A 16650-nucleotide genomic window follows, 5' to 3' on the forward strand; every position below is an offset into this window, starting at 1 on the left:
TATTCTTCCTTCCCTTATATATCAATGACTGGAGTAATAACCATTTTGTACTTCTTAGAAACAAATAATATAAATTCGGAAGTAATACATATATAATAAGATATATATTATGATATATAATACAAGTAGAGAAGTTTAAGCAACGAATAATCACATCATATTTCTACTTGTTCGAGTCAGTTTAATGAATATATAATTCTACCGTAGTGAGTTTTAGCTCTGCCAATGTTTAATCTTGGGAGTAGGTATATTCATTTATCCGAACCAGTCCAGAAATGAATTACATGAATATAGTATAATTTACTGCAATTCCTAAAATCTGCCAGTGATCGCAGGTTTTAGAATATGGTACATATCCACCACTGCTACGAAGGTTAGGTGTGCAGCTGTAGTCGTGTTCCAATTCTTCCAGTGCTAATTGCAAGATATCCCCGCACCGAATTTTCAATCACCTCGACTTACGATCGAAGTTGGGGACATAGGCCTCCCGCTCCTCCTGTTCATACTACTAACACATAGTCAGTACACGATTTCAAAATTACTGTGAAGATCAAAGGACGTTTGATGTCACTGAACTCCGAGTTGAAAACATTTGCGATATAAACATTTAGCTTAATTATTGACAAGTGCAGTAAATCTACATAAATACAAGGACCTTAAATATTACTTGTGAGTAATGTTCAACACACTAGAAGAAAATGTAACGTGTTTCATTTTTCATCACCTTTTCTTTTTGTGATACGTGGTATTTTTCATCTGAAGATTTTACTTCCATTTGATATTGACAAAATAATAATTACCTATTATCTGATGATACATTTATAACGATAAAAAATTTGATTTTGAAGTCCAACAGAGGGCAGAACTTCCAATACTCTAGTGTGTGGGACCACCTCACTAAGTACAATAATATTTTGTTTACAGTTAATATTACATGTACCTATATCAGTATATAAATTAAAGAAATTTCAAGTGGTTGCCCCCAGGATGACCAGCTCACCCATTTTTGGTTGTCCTGCAGTGGAAAGTAAACTGATTCGAGAACTCCCTAAATCCTGTGACCTTCTTGTTCATTTCTTATTGGGAGCGACAATTTCTTGTGAATACAGACAATTACTGTGAAGTACGAAAAGTGCACGCATATGTCATCCACTAACCAAAATATACATTGACCTTCAGTTGATGGAAAATTCCTGTATGATGTGTAGTATACATGTGTCAACTGTCAATCTTATAATGCATTATACGATCTAGGTTTGGAACAACCAAACATAATAAAACAGCTACAACTTGAATTTATTGCTTAAAACATTACTTTTAAAATTGTTCAACATAAAAGACAATATTGTTATACTTTTTCTATCTCTCAGAAATGGATCCGACAAATAGTGCACACTGAAACAGTGAATCCACAACACAAGTTTCTCAAAAGCAAACAGAGGAACTCCAGGAATGCATAACCGACCATCTGCAGGAGGAAACGCCTGATGGGAATCTTTCTTTTGAAAAATAATTACCCAGTTAAGTCTGCAGTGTCGATAATCTAGTCGGGTGTACTACACAGGTTTCCAATCAACATCATGAGTTTAAACACGACCAATATCTAGAAGAGAACAGCCCTAGGCTGCATTCCTCCTGGGACATACACTCTCCAACTGTTGATGACGCAGTTTCACGACTGAGTATGATGGTGATAAATACACCTGAATCCAGTGTGGTAGAGTTTCCAAAAGATCGTGCCCTCTCCCTTTGCATCCAGGCAGCAGATCAGAATGTTCAACTCCATGTACAGCTAACTGATAATATATATCAGTTAAAACATCAACAATATTGAGAACCAGAGTATAGTCAGTTTAGTAAAAAGCTTCAATTTGGACAATGACATACCGTTACCATTTACAGGAACTGTTTGATTGATAAGACTGTCATTCTCGTGATGGACACTATTGACACAGTGCAGGACTTAAGAAATACGATCCAAACAAATGCACACATTCCTAGAGGGGAGCAAAGTCTTCTGTTCAATGATGAGTGCTTACGAGAAGACAAATTACTTTCAGAATACAATATCACAAATGATAGCAACTTACAGTGTGTGCTAGTAAAGACGGATGGTGTGCAAATTTTTGTCGACACACTGATGGGTAAGATTGTTGTTCTTAATATTCAACCAAACGAAACCAGAGAGATTGCTCAGATTAAAACGTCAAGGTATATTAGGAACTTTTCGAGACAAATGCCTTTTTCTACCAGAACAGCCAACTAGAGAATTATAAACTTTAACAGACTGCAACTTTGTCAAAAAACTGCCATTATGGCATATAGTTTGCAGCTCATTGTGAGCAAAAGTTCTGGTGCAATAATTTCTCTTTATGCTGAACCTTCAGATACTATAAGAAGTGTGAAATCTAGAATTCGAAAAAAATATGGAATTCCCATTGAGGGACAGAAGCTTGAGTTTGAAGGTGTGGAGTTACATGATAAAAGAACAATTTCTCACTACCATGTGCTGACACGGATGGTAAATGTATCCTAGATCTATATTAACGCAAGTCTAAAGAAATATCTGTTCAGGTAATTGGTATGCATGGGATACGTGACAAGGTTATTGTAGATATCTTTAGTACAATTGAGCAACTGAAGAAACATCTTTACTGGGGAAAGGAAAGGTTTTGATGTTTAATGGCAGAAATCTGGACTATTCCGCTACCTTTTCAAATTACAACATAGATGACAAGTCGGTACTTTATGCACTTGAAATACCAGAGAATCACATGAATATCAAAATTCGAATATCCACAAAGGATGTTGCTTCTGTATTAATTCATAAGTCTTGACAGAAACGATTAAAACCTTAAAATTGCTGATTAGACAACAAACAGACATCCACGTCGATCAGCAGGAACTTACGTTCTGCTTGAAGACAACAAAACATTGTTAGAATATTTCCAAGAGGACGGTCAAATATTGACACTCTCACTAATCCATCACATACGAACACACTAACTGTTTGTATCAATATGTTCAAAAGTAGTGACTACGTGGTTCAATCAGTGAACCTTCTAGGATCTGATACAATCGAAATGTTAACACAGATCATTTGCCAAAGGGTATTTATTCTCCCAAAACAACAACAGTTGAAGAAAAATGGTCAGATACTTGAACATAGCAAGACCTTGTCAAAGTCTAACTTAAAAAACGGAGATATTATTTTCGTAGACATCCTACCACTTTGTAAGATCACAATTAACACAGGTAAAGGACATAAGCCAGTCACAGTTGAGGTTCTGCCAAACGATACTATCAGTGAAGTGAAGGATCACTTACAAAAGGAGAGTGGGCTTTCAATGTATAATCGATGTCTTATACATGAAGGAGCTGTTCTGGAGGAACACAAGTCTGTCGACGATTACAACATTAAAGACGGTTCAATTCTGTTCCTTTTCCAGAGACCACCAGAACTTGTTGCATTAACTTTCCAAAGGACTTCAGGGGAAGTAAGTGAACTGAAATTTAATCCTCGTGATCCTGACTCAGTTCAGTCTACGATACAAAATATCATCAAAGATGAAAATGAGTCAGCTTCTAAAAGCCACGTGTATGAGTGTAAACAGTTTTAACCCATAACATGACAAACATCGCGCTACATATTTACCTCACAGATGTTGTCACAAACAGATCTTTCAAATGAATAATTCTCTACTTAATATAAGGTGAATGGAATTACTGCAAGTAAATGTGTGAATATTTCTATAAAGTTGGCTTTTTGTGACATCAGTGATTTTAATAAAGAGCAAATGTTTTTTCGTTTATCAAACTATTCTATGTCATCATTAAATTAATCAGATTCAATACAATGTGCGGCTTTAAGTCAATAAAATAATTTAAGTGCATTTCATGAATCAACATGAAAGTAACGTGAACCTTGAGTTAATATGTTACCTTTTCTTAAACTTCAAAGTTCTTGTTGGTGTTTCGTGGGAAGTATTTTAGGGTATATATAATTTTCCGTACATTGTCATTTTAGTAACAGCTTTTTCATACAACGTTGTGTACTATTACAAGGAACATGTAACATTTTCATGTCCAATAGAGACCTACAATGGATGTTGCTGATGCATTGTCATTTTTTGTCAATTAATATTGTATATTTGTTATAATTTCGTGGGAAGTATTGTAGTGTATAATATTCTGTACATTGTCATTTTAGTGACAGCTTTTTTATACAACATTGTGTACTATTTCAAGGTACATGTAACCTGTTGATGTCCAGTAGAGACCTACAATGGATGTTGCTGATGCATTGTCATTTTTAGTCAATTAATATTGTATATTTGTAAGAATTTCGTGAGAAGTATTTTAGTGTATAATTTTCTGTACATTGTCATTTTAGTGACAGCTTTTTTATACAATGTTGTGTTTTTAGTGACAGCTTTTTTCATACAACGTTGTGTACTATTAACAGGTATATGTAACCTGTTGATGTCCAGTAGAGACCTACAATGGATGTTGCTGATGCATTGTAATATTTAGTCAATTAATATTGTATATTTTTAATAATGTCGTGGGAAGTATTTTAGTGTACAATTTTTTGTTGATGGTCATTTTGGTGACAGCTTTTTCATACAACGTTGTGTACTTTTACAAGGTACATGTAACCTGTTGATTTTTAGTAGAGACCTACCATGAAAGTTGTTGGTGCATTTTCTTAGTTAGTCAATTAACATTGTATATTTGTAATAATTTCGTGGAAAGTATTTTAGGGTAAAATATAATTTTCTGTTCATTGTCATGTTAGTGACAGCTTTTTTCATACAAAGTTGTGTATTATTACAAGGCACGTGTTACATGTAGATGCCCAGTAGAGACCTAAAGTGGATGTTGCTGATACATTTTCATTTTTATTCAGAAAACGTTGAATATTTGTAATCATTTCGTGGAAAGTATTTTAGGGTAAAATACAATTGTCTGTAAATTGTCATTTTAGTGACAGCTTTTTTCATACAACGGTGTGTACTATTACAAGGTACAGGTGTAGTGACCGCACTGCAAGCGAGCCTATATAGTATTCCCTCTCGCAAAGTGGAACAGCCTACGTATTTTGTTTACAAACATTCTGTTGCCCAACTTTCTTGCTTATCTCCACTCCCATTTATAGTAAGCTTGAACAAAGAGGACCAGTGTCCAACGAGAGAAAGTTTTGGGGTTATAAGTTCAAGTGTACAGCGACATCTTTTATCAGTCACTTCGTTCAGTGAATTGGTCAGCGAAGGTTGTTTTCTAAGCCGTAATATTACTTTAGCACTACCATATATACCATCGCCTACGCCACAGCGATAGCTGGCTAAAAAGGCCGATACTTCGTATATTCTTCGGGAATCCACCGGACATTTTATGTGTGGGATGTAGCAATGCAACGCACCAATTACTAGCGGATTCAGTTATTCAATTATTCAATATTAAGGATTATTTTATATATACGGATCTATCCTGGAACTGACAGTTCAAGCTCTCTGGACTGACGACAAGGAGGGTTAAACTCGACAGAACTATTATTAGAGGTTGGTAGTATTTATTATTATTAACAAGACCTCTAAACAGGTAACCTGTTGATACCCATGGATGTTGCTGGTGTGTTTTCAGTTTTAGTCAATTAACATTGTATATTTGTAATAATTTAGTGGGAAGTATTTTTGGGTAAAATATAATTTTCTGTACATCTCTGTGATTGAATCTTTAGAGCAAAGTAAAAATAAAGAATTATATTTGTAGGGGTAAGTGTTCGGTCTAGGCCAGCAGGAATGAAGGTGGTGATTACTTCGAAATATATTTTCTGTGTGATTAAATGTTTGGATCAAGGTGTTGCTTGATTGTTATATTTTTAGGTTATGTGTGTATTTTAAACCATTCAAGAGGCCGACTCATTATCTATCACAGTAATCTACCTTGATTGTTTACAGTTAGTTTCTAATCCACAGAGATTTTGTTCAGATCTAAATTTGTTCTCGAAATTAAAGATCTCATAAAAATCATATTTTTATCTACAACGGGTTATATAATTTCACTTAAAATTTTAAATTATTATTCAACACTTATTTGAGTGGGGTGACCGTTTATTTTGTAAGGTCGTGTCATAGGTTTACCGGGTTATTCTAGACACAATTGAGCAACAGAGCTTTATTTTTACCGAGACAGGCAAGTGTAGGCAAAGAAATGCAGTAAATATAATTCCTCTTTACCCTCCATCATGCAACACCATGGAACACAAGTTAAAGGGGTAAAATTCATAACCACACCTAAGTCTTTGTTTTTTTTTTTTATTTCACAGAGGAAATTAGATTATTACTATTTCGACAGAAGAGTTGCATTTAGATCATTCTTATTTCAGAAAATGTTAAAATCTAAGCATACATTCCAAATTGTTCAAAGTAACATACATTAATTATAATCTCGCTAAATCAATGAAATATTAAGATGAGGTTTTCAGCTAACCGTGTTTAATATTTTTTCTTTAAATGAAGTGTTACATTGTCTGTCACAGGAATTTCGCTGTTAGACAAAAATCCTAGGAAGCTACAACCTTCTTATTACACTATAGACCAGTCATAGTTCGGTACAAAGTTATCTTTCTTATAAGTAGTTGGAGAATTGACTCACAGAACATAAGCTTACCATACTAATCCTGATCAAACCTATAAATATAATATGAAGAGCACATGTCCTCTTTTATAGGCACTAGAAATGGTTTGATGGATGGTTGTAGTGATTCTAGGCTGCATGTAAATTCTCTACACTGAATACAGCGCAATTTGCAGAAAAATAGCCAATCATGTAGTGCAAGCGACAATGCCCCCAGTGTCGTTTTGCACAACATATTTGTCTTATTATATGTTTTCAACACGATGACTTAAATTGACTATATATACAAACAATCAGTTTGTAGAAATTTGTTAATTGCAATTAACATTTAGTTATTTGTCTCGAAAACCCAATCAATCGCTAATCTGTCGATATGATTAGATAATCGATGCTTGGAAATAAATAAACATTTGTAACATTTCTTGTTGGCCCATGTCTTGATATTTCTGGTCTCTATGCGACGAGTGCCGAATTGTAAAATGTGAACTAATAATTGTTGACATGAACGTTGACACGAAAATAAAAGCGGTGGAATGATATTTCAATTATATGCTACTTAAGTTACACCAAAACGGAAAAGAATTAATATTCCTCCGCTAAATTTGATAACACTTTTGTTTACAAATGTTGCATGTGATAGCACAAATAAGTTACCGGTCCAAGTTTTGTAAGGTAACACCGATTGTTGACTGGCATGGGTGTTATTTGGAACGTCAAATTTGATTTCAGGAGGATAAGGAGTGTTCGTGAATTCTGCTGATTTGCACTACATGCTTTTCATAACCGTCACTTTATTGAAACCATCGCCAAAATAATGTTTTAATAGTGTCTACTCGTTACTTGCTTGCAATTGGTATGATAATATCAAAACAAGTAGGCAATCCATGCAGTTGTAGATCTCATCCAATCATGCTGGTTTATAGACAAAAATAAAAATTTATTTTAAACAATGCTGTCACTACAGTACTTTCTCATGGGTACAACAAGTTCAGCTCTTAGATCGTACTCCGTTCATATAGAAAAAAAAGAGTTCATTTTACTAAGTAAATGATCTAGCAATGTTGTTAAGCGATCAACATCTTGACTGGAAATAGGTTAATCTGTGCAATGTTTTTCATAATGATACATGCATAATTTCTTTGGGGTCACCAGGGGTCAAATTTTGAAAACCTTGTAAAACGATATCTCAAGAAAGAGACGTGTACCAATTTCATATTTCGTATGTAGCTGTGACACGTTTAGTACAAGGAGCCTATTTTGGGGGTCAAACGTTTAAAGCTTTGTTTTATAATCTACCGTATCTCCCACTGACCAGCCTATTAGATAACATGTGGGTTACGCCTCATAACAATAGGAGAGGCTGTTGGCAATTGGAAATTAAAAATGAAAACTTCAGGTTTGGACGTAGAAACGTTGGGGAAATGACCAGGCGCCCTTTATGAAAATTAACTGTCGCCTGGTAAGATATTTTAGTGTGCAAACTATACGCAAAATCTTGAAGCTGAGGGTAAAAATCGCCGGCGCCTGATTAATGTACGGCTTCTAGATGTACTACATTGAATAGAATAAGTCTGTTGTCTTTGGTAGAGATCAATCGGTAGGCTGAATACAAGTAAAGTTTCCATCTCGGTCATCATCTGCTAATGTGGATATTGTTTGTCATATCTCAATGCTCTTTGCTGTACTACTTGGATTGAATCATGTTGTTCATCCCGGCTATACTCTATACACCCTGGTGTGTCACATCTATATACAATTACTCATATAACATTAGAAAAACCACGCTGCAGTTTTGCTATCTTTTATTACCCACTTTCCTAATAACATTGATATGGACTGGTGTGGTGTGGTGAAACAATACTTTAAGACATGTTGAACTGGAATCGGTCAGGAAGTTGATTCTTCTGGGATTTATATGAAACTATGATAACAAATACCTATAATTGAATGAGAAAATATATTCACTTTAAGACCAATATTATATATCCCATCCAACAAGAACTACACAAGTTCCTTAAATATCATATGACTAACCTCTTTGGAATGTGATTTGATCATTTAGGGCAAACTTTATTCGAAACAAACAAGACAAGACTTTACGTTTTACGTAATTGTTCTTAGTTGCTGTTGATTCGTCTTTAAAACTTTAATGCACAACCCTGAGCTTGAAATGTAGCTTCATCTTGGGATCCAAGCCTATATTAGTTTCATACTGTTGTGCTGTAATATATAGATGTCCCCTGCCAAAAATATCATAAAGTTAACAGAAAGGACTCCTTGATATCCACAGCAACGGTTATGAACCTTAAAGTTTGCCAAGTGAGACAGCTAACAAGAAAAAATGAGATAAGAAGCACCAGCAACACAAGGTTTATGACTCTGAAACGTAATGTGACTATAAGCTATTCTTGAAAACTATGAACCGCAAACAGCTTTATGAAAGCATACATAACACACATACATGTTCTGCAAGCGCTTCAAAAGCCAACTGCACTTAATTCTGTTCAGTGTGGCAACGTCTTAGTATTCTATGTACTAGATTAGATACAGAACTTTTGTCGAGGTGTCGAATTGTTGGAGTTATGGACTACCGACCTTGCGGAGGGGTTTAATAGGAAGGGATAACCCCTCCTCTGAAATTGTGTACAAGTAAGGGTGCAAAAATACGATATCGTCCCACCCTTTGCCAAACTTACACAGATGTTTTCAAGTAATTTATATATGTTCAATCTACAAACATTTTCTTAATCTTATTAAAATTAATTAAGTTGTCAGATATCAATTCTGTACATTCAATTATTTACATAACAAACATACTACCATGTACAACAAAGTGGGGTGCAATTTGTCTTGTTTAAAATGTTTTGATGATGATGGACCAAGTTTAAACTTCCCCGACTGATTTAAGCAAGGGATCAACTCTTATTTAAGGGCATGCGGCGAATGAAGGGATGTTATAAAGAAGGAGGTTTCCCTATGGTCATTTGAGCCGACTGCTTGTTTGTGATCTTGTGGTCCTCCCCGGATTTATTGAGATATCAAATGATGCATTCTGACGCATAGTTAAATTACTTTCAGTTCAAATGTTCTCGGAGTCTGTCGTTCGTTATATTTGACTTATTACATATAACATGGACCAATAACCCAACGGTGTGTGACAGGACTTAATTGTAAGGTATGATCCAATTAAATTTCATTGAAAAATCAAAATGATATTAATTTGGATTTCCTGTTTTGTGCTCCTAAATGTATCGGTGAAAACCAATAAGCACCAAGTAAATGTTGATTATTTTCCATGTATGGCTTCAATCATTTTGCAATGTTTCTTGAACCAGACTCGATCAATTTCAAATGTTTATTTATCAGCAACGGAACAAGCTACGTATATGGCAAGCCACATGTGCAATAATTCGTTCATCGCCGTTAAACTCTGTTTTTCGATCGATAAACTGAGTATATCGACAGGATAACCGTGTTTTTCGCGATCAACTCAGTTTATCGAGCGATAATCTGAGTTAACGGCGATAAACTCGGTTCATCGTATTATTGCACATGTGGCCTGTCATATCCAATTCGATAAACTCAGATTATCGAACGATAATCTGAGTTTATCGATAAACTCAGTTCATTGATCGAAAAAAGAGTTAACGGCGATAAACTCGGTTTATCGAATTATTGCACATGTGGCGTGTCATATCCAATTCGATAAACTCGGTTTATCGAGATATAAACTGAGCTACCGATAACTTCAGTTTATCGATAAACTCGGTTTATCGATAAACTTAGTTCCCATTTGATAAACTCGGTTTATCGCCGATAATCTTAGTTTATCGAGGTAACCCTGCTTTTCGCTCGATTAACTGAGTTTATCGCGAAAAACACGGTCATCCATCCGATACACTGAGCTTATCGATCGAAAAACAGAGTTTAACGACGATAAACTCCCTTTATCGAATTATTGCACATATGGCTTGCCATATACGTACAGTTTACGTCGAGGTCAAGTTGCACAAGCGGGGGATCCCCGCCGTAAGCCACGTTTCATCAGTATTGCAACATCGTTGGTCATATGCAAATACATCATCACGTGATGTAAGTTGGTAACAATGCAAGACCAATCCAGTTAGCCTTGTTAAGTAGCACTTATTCCGGTCTACTTGCAGGTTGACATGTAACTGCCTACTTGGGAATCACATACATCGTAAAGACTTACGGTCAGCCTTAATTGGAGCTTGAGCGGTTGAGCCTGACTCAACGGATTACATCGGGTATCAGACTAAAAAATGAAGGTAAGCCTATCGTTGTTGTTTTTCTATAGCACAACCAAACATGTGTACAATCACTGGCGCTCCCAACGAGGCATACGTTTCCTTACGTGCATTTATATGTTTAATGCTGTTATGGTGTATAATGGGCACAGCAAGCTTATAAGTGTAGCATAATATTTGTCTTTGGCACGTAGGACTGCCATATTTTCATTTTATAGTGATAAACTTCGACCTGAAACTGCTTCTTAGAATGTTGGTGTAACAACAACAACCATCCCTATTGTTCATTTCATTTCATTTCATTTATTTGTTTCCACATTCAAAATATATAACACAATTATAGAAGAAAATGCATGTGGCAAGTGGAGGAGGTCTGAGAGAGCCGAGGCTCTTACGAGGCAGACACCCGTACAAAGACAATAAGAAAAGGGAAAAAAATGAACAATGCATGCAATAAAACAAAAGTTGCACACACAAATAAACCATGTAACTGTACTTACATTACATATGATAACATTACACAATTGAAAGAATTATCATATATGTAATGACAAAAAGAAAAAAAGGAAAACGAAAAAACGAAAAAAATATGTAGTACCTTAGCCAACTTAAACTTTTCAGTATTTGGATAATAGTAAATTCTTCAGATTTTTAGAAAAGATTGCAAGTGATGGGACATTTTTAACCGTGTTATCAAGATAATTCCATAACTGGGTACCTGAGAAACTGAAAGATTTTTTTTGAATGTTAGAGCGGATACTATACAATTGTAAATTACTCGAGTGTCTTGTAAAATGGTCATGTATGTCTGAGTTTAAGCTAAAGTGTCTGCATAGCAGGGAGGGCAGAAGGTTATTGTTAACTTTATACATGAAAATACCTAGTTGAAAACTATGAATGTCAGACAAGGTGAGAATTTTTAAATCTTTAAAGAGGTGCGAAGTGTGAGCTCTATAGTCTGACAGTGTGATTATACGAATAGCTTTTTTCTGAAGAATAAACAAGCGATTAAGGTAAGTGGGATGAGTATTACCCCATGCAATATTACAGTAAGATAGGTGCGAGTAGATAAGAGAATGGTAAAGCGTAATGAGAACATTCTTTGGTACAAAATGACTTATTTTATAAAGGACTCCTATAATTTTTGCCGTTTTGTTGCATACTTAATTAATATGAAGTTTCCAGTTAAGTTGAGGGTCAAGATTGAGTCCAAGGAATTTGACAGAATGAGTCTGTGCAACAAAGGTGTCATCAATGCATATTTTAAGATTTTTAAACTTGTTGTGAAGTTGATAAAATAACATGAAGTTTGTCTTTTTAACATTAAGGGACAATTTGTTTGATTTAAACCAGTCAGAAAAGTGCGTGAGTTCATGATTGATTAAGGAGATAGAGGAATGTGGTTTACTTGTCTTGTAAAGAATACTGGTGTCATCGGCAAAGAGAGAAAAAGATAATTTCTTAGAACATAATGGAAGATCGTTTATATATAAAATAAATAACAAGGGTCCAAGTATAGAGCCCTGGGGCACACCACAAGAAATATCTCTATGTAAAGATGAGCAATCGTTAAAAATAACAAGTTGTTTACGGTTGGATAAATAATCAAGAAACCAATCATGGGCAACACCTCGTATACCATAGTGAAAAAGCTTACTTAAGAGTATGTTATGATCGACAGTATCAAATGCTTTGGATAAATCTAAGAAAATGCCAAAGGTATATTCATTGTTATCAAAACCTTTTGAAATAAAATTGGAGATATCTAACGCTGCGCGCCATATATGTTGAATACTTTTGACGAAATCCGAACTGACGATCGCTAATGATATTATGCTTATTGAGAAAAGTAATAGTTCTATTGTAAATAATCCTTTCAAAAATTTAAGCGTCTATAATCCGCGCACTAGTCTGCCTGTTGTTTACGACCCTCCACACACGCTATTTCAACTGCTGTTGGTGAACTACAGAGATACCGTTCATGCACTTTTTCTTCGAGAGTATCAAACTTTGCAGGGCGAGTTAAGTCCAAAGGTAATTATTCGTATATTGAAGACAATGTGCAATGTTTGCCAAGTAATTTGTATGTATTACGTATTAAAAACAAGCCCACAGTTCGATAATAGCTTCAATGCTCACACTGGCGTTTTGTCAAGTTTCGCTCGCTTAGCGTAGGCTGGTCTATTTAACACTGTGCGCGCTGTGTATGGGCTGCTGGTCGATTACCGTTAACGTTAAGTGTATGTAGGAATCGTAGCCTTTACATCGCTTAAGTGGGTGTAGGAACGTGGCTTTTACATCAAATTAAGCGGCTTGAAGTCTGTTATTTGTCATGCTCATTCCTGTTGTAACAATTAAGAGTGTATATATATTGTGTTCGCATGATTCTCATGTGAGTACACGTGTGGAAGTTTAGACTGACACGTTGGGGAAGTACTTAGAATTGCGCCCTCCTTAGTAAGATGGCGGTAGTTAAAATGGCCGCCCCCATGTACCGTTAGTGTTTACGAAGGCATATATAGCTGTATTTAAAGGTGGCCACGTCCACTAACCGTTAAAGTGCATATGTCTGTATGTATATTGGTATCTAGTTATGTCTTGTTTAATGAACAAACGACATTTTTTGGTTGTATGCATTTAGGAAACCCAGTTTACTTGAGTATAATACTTATTTTACAACAGTTTTACTACAATGTTCACCCATGTGAGTTACACTAGGTTAAGCCGGTACCACATGGCTGTGTCGTTGTTATTCCTACCGTGGGGTTGACTTGCTGAAGTCTCGTTGTTTAATGAATGAAATCTACACAGGATATGAGTAGGCAGACGTGTCCCATTACAGTCGTAAAGATCCTCTGTTAATGTATTCAAATTAAGTAGATGGTCTGCGTTGATAGTAATTCTTATTCTCAGTCATCGTTGCTATGTTGTTGTGGAATATTTAGGCAACTGTTGGAAGCTGTATACATACAACTGGTTAACCTTTTGTTATGACTGACCCAATTTACACATATTTTTAATGCTTTTCTGGTTATGTTTCATTATAGATGCACTTGTAGCTCTGAAAGCCCTTAGTGTGGTCCACCGTTCTCTTTTTCTTTTCTGCAAATTGTCTCTAAAATATTTTAAGTCGCTGGCTCCAATACCCAGCGATACTTGTGAGACACTGGAATAAAATGATGGAAGTAAAAGTTGTTGTTCTTGAGTTTTAATGTTCATGTTTGTTGCCATTACATCTTTCTTGCCATTACATATTGCCATTACATATGTGCCGGGTAGTCTATCGTTAATATGAACTAAATTCTTCCATGATTAAAAGTAAAAAAATCCCCCGACTGAAAATGGAGGTTACCCATCCTCCTCCTTCCCCTCCCCTTTCGCATGTCATTGCCTACAGCCCAATTAAACTTACAAGTTGGAATGATAGAAACTGCAAAAACTGAAAAATGGATGTAAAATGGTGCATTGTGTAGACCTATTTCGAATATGAATTAGATGTCTATAAGTAGCTCTATACGCAAGGTTTTGGTAATAAATACTTGTGTTAGAATATAAAAGCGGGGTGTACAGCTGTAGTCGTGTTCCAATTCTTCCCCTGATGAATGCAAGATACCCTTGTACTGAACTATTCACGTCGACTGACCAACGAAGGTAGAGGACATAGACCTTACGCACCACTGACACATAGTCAGTACAAGATTCTACAAATTTCTGTGAAGATCGATGGACGTTTGAGGTCAACAGAACTCCGAGTTGAAAACGTGTGCAATATAAACGTTTAGTTAATAATTGGCATTTACATTAGGTCTACATAAGTGCAAGGACCTCAAAGATTATTTATAAGTTATGTTCAACTAATAAGGGGAAAAGTTGTAAGGAGTGTGATTTTCTCATCTTTGTCATAATTTGTTTGCGTGAAACGTCGTATTTTTTATCAGAAGGTTTTACAAAATAATGATTTACCTATTATCTGATCATACATTCATAACGATGAGAAATATGTTTTTGGAGGCCAACAAAGGGCAGAACTCCTAATACTCTAGTGTGTGGCACCACCTTACTAAGTACAAGAATACTGTGTTTACAGTCACCCGATACACATAGAGAATACATTAACTACTGTAAATTTCTAAATTTTGTACCACTGTAAGAGCTGGTTCGTGCTCGTTATTCCGTAGTAAGTGCTATGAGGTACACAGTAGCAACTGCAATCCTCGTATCACGGCGTCCACATACTAGAGTTCCTTTATAGAAAATGTAATGCTATGAGCCTGTAAATTAAGTCTAAGCTCAGACAGGACGGTCAGGTCCCAGAGAGTAGTGGCATCATGTTGAAAAAATTTTGGTCATTACTTGCAAAAACGTGCAAACCTGGGGAGGGTGTAGAAAGCTTTAACAAACCACAATTTGATCAGCAAATACCTTCAACCTCATGAATTATGTAACTCTGCTTCCCTGCAAAAATATTCGGCTGCCTGCCGTAACGTTGTTCCGGTAAAATCTAGTACTAACTACTATTTGAAGGTGCGTCAATTGTGAAGCCTTTACTTACTTGTAGTCAGGCATCCTAACGTAGCCCTAGATCCACCATTCGATCAGTTTCTCAAGTAGCTTAGTACTACATTGCTAACTAGCCTAAAGAAGTAAGCCGCTAACACTAGGGCACATTTGAATTTGTATCGTTAGGCTGCCATAACTGTAAGTTGTAAAGTTAGTGCAAGCCCAACGTTTGTCTTTGGGCCCAGGCCTAGTCTAGAAATAATTATTGAGGCCCTACAGTACACCATGTCTAGGCTACCTCAAGTACACTAGGCCTCTCCTGTAACTAAAGTAAAATCATTACTAGCACAGTATTAGTAGCACTGTCTTCTTTAAGCCTCTGGTAAAGACTAGACCTCCAATTACAATTGTTTAGGCTGCCACAGACTGACACTGTAGTATCACTAATACAAAACTTTACAACTTCTAGTACTAATAAAAATGGAAGCTGGTCACTTCGCCCAACAACCATTTCGCCCAACTGCCATTTCGACCAACCTTACCATTTCGCCCAACCTTGTTGGTCATTTCGCCCAACCAGCATGGTCATTTCGCCCAACCTTGCTGTTTCGACCAACATTGATTAAATATTATACTTCAATATAACGGACGGGGATACTTCTATGGGTTTGGACAATTAAATAAGGAAACGTTCGGGAATTGTTAACGTTAAGGGATACGAACCGAATATTAAGGAAACTTGAAGTCCTGGTTACAGTTGGTAGGATGGATCAGTGTTTAAGGGGTTAGGTTTCATAGGTTTTATGGAGACCGATTCCCCTTTGTTTGTATAACATTAGATTAACACTATGTAGAACTAGAGGAACACCTAACTGCTGTGAACAATACTCTTGATTAACGCCTGGCGGAATTGATAACCGCTTGACCGAAGTCATCAAGCAGAACAAAATAAATCAAATTGAAATAGTGAAATAGATGAAGGGATATTATTCTGACTGAATATGAGTAAAAAAATGATTGGTCGAAATGACCAACAAGGTTGGGCGAAATGACCATGATGGTTGAGCAAAATGACCATGCTTTTTGGGCGAAATGGCAGTTGGGCGAAATGGTTGTTGGGCGAAGTGACCAGAAAGCAATAAAAATTAGCCTTGGCCTAAAGAGTGACTGTTGAGTAACTGTCAGTCATATAGACAATGCTAAGTCTAGAAAGACTCAGGGGGAGAGGGGGGAAAAGAACCTG

At 36.0% G+C, this 16650-nt stretch overlaps 2 protein-coding genes across 3 annotated transcripts in view; both read left to right on the plus strand.

Annotated features, from left to right (window-relative positions):
* The first annotated feature begins 3020 nt into the window (after positions 1–3020).
* Positions 3021–3620, plus strand: LOC139982044 (uncharacterized). The gene has a single exon (XM_071994543.1). It carries the CDS (start codon positions 3021–3023, stop codon positions 3618–3620), a length of 600 nt encoding a protein of 199 aa, XP_071850644.1.
* Positions 3621–10754: 7134 nt separating this feature from the next.
* LOC139982807 (uncharacterized) overlaps positions 10755–16650 on the plus strand; it is a 37942-nt gene continuing 32046 nt past the window's right edge. For both annotated transcript variants that reach the window (XM_071995907.1, XM_071995908.1), the window contains exon 1: positions 10755–10928. The gene's annotated coding sequence lies outside the window, so the exon portion shown is untranslated. The remainder of the gene's footprint in view (positions 10929–16650) is intronic.

This window comes from Apostichopus japonicus, chromosome 16, assembly GCF_037975245.1.
Source record: "Apostichopus japonicus isolate 1M-3 chromosome 16, ASM3797524v1, whole genome shotgun sequence".
Classification (NCBI taxonomy): domain Eukaryota; kingdom Metazoa; phylum Echinodermata; class Holothuroidea; order Aspidochirotida; family Stichopodidae; genus Apostichopus; species Apostichopus japonicus.